At 42.9% G+C, this 9,740-nt stretch overlaps 1 protein-coding gene across 1 annotated transcript in view; it reads right to left on the reverse strand.

Moving 5' to 3' along the window:
• Positions 1-4,119: 4,119 nt before the first annotated feature.
• The window catches only part of Fam151b (family with sequence similarity 151 member B), a 33,889-nt gene continuing 28,268 nt past the window's right edge, over positions 4,120-9,740 (reverse strand). The window contains exon 6 of the mRNA XM_021180790.2: positions 4,120-4,683. Coding sequence (XP_021036449.1) covers positions 4,515-4,683 — 169 coding nt within the window. The 3' untranslated portion in view covers positions 4,120-4,514. The remainder of the gene's footprint in view (positions 4,684-9,740) is intronic.

The following is a 9,740-nucleotide window of genomic DNA, read 5'->3' on the forward strand; positions in this document are numbered from 1 at the left end:
TGCAGCCCTAGAGCTGGGACAATCTCCTCAAGTGTGGCTTGGCATGCTAGAGAAGTAGTCAATGACGGGTAAGACTCCCTGGAGGTGTTACCAACCTAAGACAGGGACCAGACCACTGCTGTCTGTCCTCCCGATGACAGGTAAGGAGCATTATTGCAGGGGGCAACCTAAGACAGGCATTCTCTCTGCCAAAATAATAAATAAGGGGGAGATGTGAGGAGCGGGTGCGGCCGCCGCCCCAAGTTGGTGCCCAGGACGGCTGCCAGGTCTTATGACCTGCGCCTGACTTCCTCATTATCTCAGACTTAGCCACATCCCAGCCACCTGCACTGAACAGATGCCATGCCTCGTCAGCTTGCCTGAGGTGTTGTCACTTGCTGTGAACCTATGGACTGCCGTTACACATGACTGGGGTGATTGGGAGGTGTCAGTAGGGTATTTAAGGTGCACCCTGGGGTTGTTCGGGGAATTCCTGTTCCTGCATTGCAATGTTAAGTGTTCCTGAATAAACCTGCTTGAAGAAGGACAATGTGGTGTTGCATCTTTCCTGCTGGTCAGGGTGGATGCGACAAAACTGTAAGCCAAAATAAAATCTCCTTAAGTTGCCTTTGCTCATTGTGCTTTATCACAGCAACAGACATAACCAACACACATTAGATAAGCTTTGTCCTGAGCCCAGGAGTTTTCTTTCTTAATCAGCCCTTGAGCTGATAAAGAAGCAAGACTTTCAGAGACAAATATCTTAAATAAAACTTTGGGCTTTTATTATGTTCTTCCACTCCAAGAAAAAAGAAAGAGAGAGAGTCTTAATCTACAACAGCAATGAAGCACAGAAGGCTCAGGCCCCAGAGATCATGGGACAAGCTCTCCAGCAAGCCTAGCACAGGAACAAAGGCAACGGGAAGGATCCGGGAGACTGGCCAGCTACCCCTCCACACACACTATAACTGCAGGCTGTGTGGGAAGTTTTATTGTCTAAGATTATGAAGGAATTTAAATATGTAGTAGAGTCAACATCACTATGGGAGTGGGGTGAGATGGGGTGAAGCCTTTAGAAAGTAGGGTTACTTAAAGAATGTCTTTCTTAGAATGGAAACTAGGTCTAGAATTAGTGAAGGTTTTCATTTTCCTCTCCAAACTGGTATGGAGTAGCATCCATAACCCCTTGAGAAAGAAAGCTCTAGCTGGCTTCTTCCCTGTCCTGTGCCATTAGCCAGGTTCCATGTTGATCACGCACTCTTTTCTCTGCTCCGCAGTGGACTCGTTATGGAACCACAGCCCTGTGAACATTTCTTCCATTTCTTGAGCTTCTTTCCTACCATCCTGCTTTGAGTCTTCATTTCTCTTCTCTGAGAATCCCCAGTCTCCTGGTTGGCTCTCCCTACCTTCCTCACACTTCAAGTTGACCACAACCCTTTTCTGCTTTTAGAAGGGCCGTGTTCCCTGGAGAGTCCAAGCACCTCAGCGGCATCTCAAGGTTTCTTCTCAGCTGTCTGGGGCGGGGGGCCTTCCCCACAACCTGGATGGAGTCTCGACATGGAGGTCACAGGGAAATGTTTGGAGATCAGATGTCTGTTCCATTTCTTTGTCCCTGAGACGCAGGAAACTGTCATGTTCCAAAACCACATGATGGGTCAAATTGTGGTCCCAGCTTATGGATAAATGAGTGTACAGAAGAGAGATGAGTAATGACAGGAAAATCAGAAAAGTAATACGGATGTGGCCACTAGAACAGTAATCCCAGTTCCTCTGTGGGCCTGTCTATGTCAAACCCTGATGGAAGTCCTTCTTGGGCCAGCAGACTGGATCAATCTCAGCTTCTACAGGAAGAGATATGGCCCGTCTGAATCTTTCTTTTAACACTTAACTATCCTTGCTTTTGTTCATGAACGTATGACTCTTGTGACTCTCAGAACCTTGAAAGCTCCTCAGAGGCAGGCTCACATCAAAAATAACAAGTAGAGGGATACAGCACCTTTCTATGAATTCACTAGATGCTGATTACTGGGAGTAAAAAGCCCAGCGAACTAAGATACCAAGCAAGTCAATAAACTTCCAAATTACTTTTAATAATTTCCCACTGGAGAAATCAACTCCTAGTGGCTAATGAGTGGTTACACCACTCTCACAGGACCAGAAACAATTGTAGATCTGAAAGGCTCTGAAATTTGGAACAATCAAACTTCTTATCAATGGCTCCTCTAGGGTGGAAGGGTCTTGTGAGTTGTGGCAAGCCGAACTCGAAGACTGAGACCACAACCCTGACGCCCTAGACTTGGGGAATGTGGGAGAGTCAAGTACTTTGTGCTTGAACTTCTTTGCAAAATTCTTCAGTGCATGCAAACAACTTTGCATAAAATGCTGCCCCATAACGCTGTCTTGCGACCCACAGCATCTTTCTACATTATCAAGAGCTGAAAGGGCTGGCTTCTCAGTGTATGTTAGCAACCCATGCGTTTTTGTATATCAAGGTCTGTGAAAATACTATCAGAGATTGGTGTGTACAACTTACAACAGTGAAATGCACCTCTCAGCAATTCCCTGCCACACATACACCCAAGTAGGCATGTTGGCACAGCCATGGGCATTTTCATGACTTCCCCCAAATCACCCCACTGCCCACCCAATGCTCTCCCATGAGCAGCCATCATTCTGACCTCTGTTGGATGCTCTGGGACTTCATACAAATGGATCCACAGAGTGTGTGCTCAGCTGTCCCATTCCTTCTGCACTGTGTTTACTATTATCCTGACTGTGAATAAGAGGCTCACACCATTTTAGGGCTGTGTAGTAAGTCCATTGTATTTAGCAGTCTTCTTGCTGATGGAAATGTGTTGTTTCTAATTAGGGGCTCAGGATAGAAGTGCCACCAGCATTCTGTCACAAGTCTCTTTCTGTGTGCACAGGCACTCCCTCGACTTTACATTTATGGATTGAGTGGCTGGGACCTAGGGCAGAGTTATCATCTTTACTGGACACTGCAGGAAGGCTCCCCGCACCCCACCCACCCCGCAATTGTCAGTCCTTATAGTGCCAGCCATTCTGCAACATATGCACTGGTATCTCACTGTGATTTGAATGGCATTTCCTGGAATGAGAGGTAATACCGTCAGGACCTTTCCAGAAAAACTTGCTTTGGGTATATAAATATTTTATTTTGTGATGTATCTCTTAGTTTTTGTCTCATTTTTTAAATTCAAGCTTTTGGCTTTTTACCAGTTTATAGGAGCTCTTTGCATAAAATAGCACCCAGTTGTCAGATAAGCCTCAATAGCATCTCTGTCTTCTTTTTTTTTAAGAACTCATTTTTATTTCATGTTTATGGGTGCTTTGTCTGAATGTATGCCTGTGAATCACATGAGTGCAGTAGTTGAGGAAGCCAGAAGATGGCATAGGATCCTGTAGATCTGGAGTTTCAGACCATTGTGAGCCATCCAGTGCTATGGAAAAGCAGCCAGTGCTCTTAATTACTGTGCCATCTCAATGGTGTCTTCAATGAAAACTTTGTTAAAATCCATTTATCTCTATTTTCTCTTAGAGTTAGTACTTCCTGCCCTCCTCAGGAGTCATGAAACCTCTATACTCACTGCTAAAGGCCTACTAGGCTCAGCTTTTATGTCTAGGCCAAAGGTGCTCTTCAATCATGTGTGTGTGTCGTTTTCCCACACAACTGACCATTCATAATATACCTGCAGTAGAATAAGTCTCACAGTTCCCTTTTAAATTCTCTTACTTCTTAGGAGGCCTTTAGACCTTGCTTAATCTGAGTGGTTCCTTTAAACCTTAGTCTGAGTGGCAGCATCTTGAATGTCACTTAGCCATTATATACTATTGTTTTAAGACGATTAGGCCAGAAAGATTGCTCAGCAGGAAAGCTGCTTGCTGCTGCCGAGCTCAGGATGCACATGGCAGAAGGAAAGAACCACTTCTCCACGTTGTCCTCTGACCTCCACATACTCACCACAACATATATATACATAGACATACACAACAAACAAATGCAGAAACACTTCTCAACAAAGGTGCTAAGGGTTAGATAGAGAAAACCTCATTTTGGACAAATATACTGTACATCTAACTTCATCAAAAAGTAGTTAATTTATTAATTCAAACCTTTTTACAAAATTAATGTGTGAGGATTATAGAGACGTTATAAAACATTTGCTTTTGAGACAGGGTATCACAATCTAGCCCAGGCTACTCTTGAATTCTTGATCTTCCTGTTTTAGTCCCAGAAGTCTTGGGGTTTTATATGCACATGCTACCATACCCAGCTTGAACACTGTTACTATAATTTCTAAACAATTTTATTACAGTTGGCAAAGTACAGACATGTTCTGCCATCAGACATTATAAAGTCAGAGGAAACACACAATAAACATTTCTGATTAGATACATTTAGCATAAGCCAATAATTACAATTAATACAGCCATTGATTGAGACCAAAGCAGCAAAAAGCAAAGGAAACCAAAGAGAACATGATTTAGAAGAAATATATATATATAATTAAGAATTATATTCTTAGAGGATAGACTCGGATTCCAATGGCTTGTTTAAATTCATGGTTTTGTGGTTCTAAAATATCATAGAAAACTTGGGTTTTATTAAAATAGTCTCGAATGTAAAGTAAATCCTCAGTGGAATAAATGTCATCTTTTCCCGTCCAAACAGTTAAGCTGTACCTGCATAAAAACAGAAGTGAACAGGTCAAATGGAGAGATAAGAAATGGATGGAGAATTCCCCAAAGCCCACAGTCTAACCTTACACTGCCCTGCTCCCGTCCTGTCCTTCAGCAACATCAAAGCGATCAGCAATGAAGCAGATCCCCACTGCCACCGTATAAATTATGCAATTTCTATATTTCAATTGTGAGATGCTCGGTGGCGTAAGGACCCACGCTGAGGCACTGGAAATGACTCAGGTTTTGTAAAGGAGCTGATGAAAGCTTTTGCTGCTGATCAAAGACTCAGTCCTCCAAATAAAATTACAACTATGAACCAGAGTTTTCTCAATAGCCTGGTCAGACGGAAACAAAATGCATGATGGGAAGAGACTGTGACATGATCAAGAGTCACTGTCATTCCCAAGATGCAGCCACTAGTGACAGTGCCACTATGCCTTTGAGGTTTTCTCATGAAGTGACCGAATGCCAAGAGATATCATTAACAAGAGCGAAAGGGCTGGTGAGCAGACTCGTCAGTTAAAACACCAATGCCAAGCCTGGTGACCTGAGCTCACTCCTGGGGACCCACTGGTGAATCCTGGGGACCCACTGGTGGAAGGATAGAGAACCAGCTCCCATAAGCTGTCCTCAAACTCTGCATGCACGCTGTGAGGCACATGCAACCCTCACCACACAGAACATGCAAAAATAAGATGAAAACAAGGAAGAAGACAATTTTAAAAATAAGAGTACATGTTAGGTTTCACACGCATACAAACGTAACACAGTCTGGGCAGTATTTGCTTTGCTTCCATTTTTCCTGGTACGGCTGTGGAGCCCGGCCTGGAAATGGCACTCTCCAGGAGTCACACCCCTAGTTTCCCATAAACCTGTGAGAATCCAGGGGACAGCTCTAGGCATTTCTGCTACTAATGGTGACACAGGGTGAGTCAGGGGCATGACTTTGCTAAGCTCCTGTCCTGAGGAGATTTGAGCAGAAAGAAATATAACAGAGGGAAATGTTTCAGACTTTGTTCCCAGAAGTGACACGTGACACATGGAGAAGAATTTTAAACTATGGTACAGGTCACAGAAAAGAAAGGCATGAACATTCGCTTTTAAGTCTATGTATTTTTTCTCAGATAGAATCTATTAATTTATCTGGGTTCCATGGTAATGAACCTTATAACAAGACACAGATATGATCATTTAGGTTAAGAAAAGAATTTTCCAGGTCATTTCTGCCTCATTAAATAGCTCTCCATTTTATTAAAACTGAAATAGGATAAATAAGATTGCTAAAGGATATCTTAAACTGGATTCATTTAAATCAATTTTCAGGATATATTTAAAAATTTTTTTTATATTGTGAAAAAAATCACAGATGGTATTTAAATCAGAAATGTAGATTTTTTAATCAATTATTATAAAGTGAATGTTAAGGTAACCAAAACACAAAGCAAGAAACTGTGGGTGGCCAGAACCCTGAGGCATCTGTGTGTCCCTGCTTCATCACATCCTGCCCTTGGATCCTCTCCTCTCACCTGTTCTACATGTGCATAACATTGCAGAATGGGCCCCAGCCTCATCACAGGAGATGAAGAAGCATGCTACATGTGCATAAAGGAACAACCCACAGAGAAGGCAGAAAGCAAGGAGAAATATTTATACACTGAATTCTAGGACTCTTAGCTTTAGACAACAAACATTAAAGGGCATGCAAGGTCAGATAGGTCCTGACTGCAATAGTGGGGGACCTCAGTACCCTACTCTGTTCCCTGGGGGGGGTGTCTTCCAGACCCTCCCCCAAATATCAAAAAAGCATCAGCTCTAACTTGTGCCACAGAGCAAGAGAGAGCTGCGGGATGCCTCACCCGACTGACAGGGAATAAGGACTCTGTGGTGGCAGATGAAATCTTCTCTAAAATCAATTAAATTATAGGCCACAAAGCCAGCCTTAATGAAATTGGAATACTTCCTAATATGTATGCTTAACTAGAACTATAAAGCAGTAGCCAGGGACACCACAGACCTAAGCCGACACTCAGACTGCATGATGCACTTCTGTTACTTATTCACTTCTGAGGATCAAATCCCTGACTTCTGTATCCTAGGCAAGCACTCTACCAACATCCACAACCCCTAAAACACACACTTTTGAATGAAGAGTGAGACACTAGATAAGGCAGAGGGGGGATTTTAAAAGCTTCTGGTCACGAGTGAAAACAACAGCACAATTCACTAGAATTCTGGATGACAGCTAAGATAGTTCTGACGGGAAAGCTGCCTCTGAAACTAGCAGAGGAAAACATAGGGAAGAAGGTAGAGGCAAGGACCTTCTGAAATGAGCTCTCAATATACAGGAAACAACTCCAAGAATTGACAAGAGAATTGCATCCAATTAGAAAGTTTCTGCACAGCAGAAGAAACCACCAACAGGGTGAGCACACAGTCTACCAAAGAGAAGGAAGTATGTGCCAGCGGCACTCATAGCTAACATTTAGGAAACAGAAAGAACTGAGAAAATTAAACATCCAAGCCCTAAATCTTATAATCAATAATGAGCTAATGAATTGAATAGAAATTTCTCAAAAGGACACAAACAGCCAATAATATTTTTTAAACTCTCCATTTATTAGCCACCAAAGAAAAGAAAACAAAAGTTTTGAGGTTCTGTATTAGAACTAGAAAACAATAAATTCTGGAGAGAATGCAAGAAAAGAGAAACCACTGGACATCAGATGGCAGGGATAGTGAGGACAGTGGTGGAATACTAGACTGCACAGTGAGGACACTGGTGGACATCAGACTGCAGGACGGTGAGATTTGTGTAGAGGTTGCTCAAAATACTGAAGACAAAACTATCAAAAGACCTAGGTAAGGCACTCCCAGACAGACATGCAAAGCATCCCACATCCTATCAGATGCTTGCACATTCATGTCTACTGTCCACTATTGACAACAGTAAGGAATGAGATCATCCTAAACTTCCATTAACAGATGACTAAAGAACATGTGGTACATATATACAGTGGATTTTTATTCAGCCATAAACAAAAATGATATCACATTTGTTGGAAAATATAGCTGAAAATAGTTTTAAATAAAGTATCTCAAGCTCAGAAAGATAATTTTCTCTGAATTAAAAGATTCCATCCTCAAGACAACTCCTTAAGATCTAGAAAGTACTAAGGAAGATGACTTAACATTCAGGAAGTAAACAACTCACAAGTCTCAGGAAGTTCCTAAAATTTACCAGACTCAGAAGACCACCACTACCTCCTCCTCCTCCTCCCCTTCCTGTTCCCCCTCCCCCTCCTATTCCTCCTCCTCCTTCCCCTTCCCCTTCCCCTCCCCCTCCTATTCCTCCTCCACCTTCTCCTCCTCCTCTAAGCAGTAAGGCCTGCTGAGGAGAGGAGACTTTGATCTGTAAAGTTGCTGGCCAGTTAAGTAGATAGTTCTGGGACTCTATAATCATCATTTCATAATCATCATTGTGTTGGGGTGAACTTTTTGTGATGCAGACGCCTCTGAGTCATTCATGCTACTGTAAGTAAACTTTTACTCACAATCTTGGAAATAACCCAAATAAACTCAAGGGTTTACCAAGTTAGACTTTGGTAATATCAATACTTTGGTTTGACATCAATTCTCTATCTGGGGTAAGCAGATATTTGTGCATGTCTTCCAGAAATAATCCTGCGCAACAGACAAATACCATATATTTTTTCCTGTTTGAGGACCATAGATTTTAGTTACTATTATGTGAAGGGAGCAGAGTCAATAAAAGTAAAAAGGTGACCTTTAAGGAGAGTAAGAAGTTTAGAAGGAAGGGGTAAGATGGTAAATGAATACATGTGATATAAAGGCAGAATAAGGGCCACTTGGGGCAGGAAAGGACTGGAAGGAGCTAGTGAGGGGTGAAGGGCGGTAGGAGAAGGAACCAACAAAAAGAATGCACAAAACAGCATAATGGAATCTATAATAATATGTGCTAATTCAAACAAACAAAACTGTCAAAGCAATACATTTAGTAAATGTGGTTTAAATAAGAATAGACCCCAGAGGCTCAGATATTTGAATGCTTGGTTCCCAGTTGGCTTAGGAAAGATGAGGTGTGGCCTTATTGGGATACTCTCTTGTGGGAGACTGGGCTTTAAGGTTCCAAAAACCCATGCTGGGTCCAATTTCTCTCTCAAAGATCTCAGCTACTGCTACAAGTACCATGCTTGCTTGTCTGCTTCCTGTCATGATGGTCATGGACTCACCCTCTAAAACTGTATAAGCAAGCTCCCAATTAAATGCTTTCTTTTATATGTTGCCTTGGTCATGGTGTCTCTTCAAGCAATCGAATACTAAGATGGTAAAGGTGCATAATGAAATAACATAAAAATCTGTGCATTTCTATATACTAACAATAAATAAGAAAAAAGAAAATATGAGACAAGCCTCTTCCGGTCAGATCAGCACCGGGGTAGCTAGGGCGCAGGGTCGGCTGACACTCGCCAGCTACCCACAAAACACCTGCCACAGGATCTTAAGACTTCTGGTGAGTGGAACACAGCTTCTGCTCCAATCCAATTGCGTGCGGGACCTGAGACTGCATTAGTTAGGGAAGCAGAAAACCGGCCTGAGTAGGGCCACAAGCCTCTTCCGGTCTGACTAACACCAGGGTAGCTAGGGCGCAGGGTCGGCTGACACCCACCAGCTACCCACAACACCCACCACAGGATCTTAAGACTTCTGGTGAGTGGAACACAGCTTCTGCTCCAATCCAATTCCGCACGGGACCTGAGACTGCATTAGTTAGGGAAGCAGAAAACCGGCCTGAGTAGGGCCACAAGCCTCTTCCGGTCAGACCAGCACCAGGGTAGCTAAGGCGCAGGGTCAGCTGACACCCGCCAGCTACCCACAACACCCGCCACAGGATCTTAAGAATTCTGGTGAGTGGAACACAGCGTCTGCTCCATTCTTTAAACAGTGACAATGATAACAACTAACCCCAGAGATTACCAGATGGCGAAAGGTAAACGTAATAATCTTACTAACAGAAACCAAGACCACTCACCATCATC

This window comes from Mus caroli, chromosome 13 (assembly GCF_900094665.2).
Source record: "Mus caroli chromosome 13, CAROLI_EIJ_v1.1, whole genome shotgun sequence".
In the NCBI taxonomy this organism is placed as follows: Eukaryota; Metazoa; Chordata; class Mammalia; order Rodentia; family Muridae; genus Mus; species Mus caroli.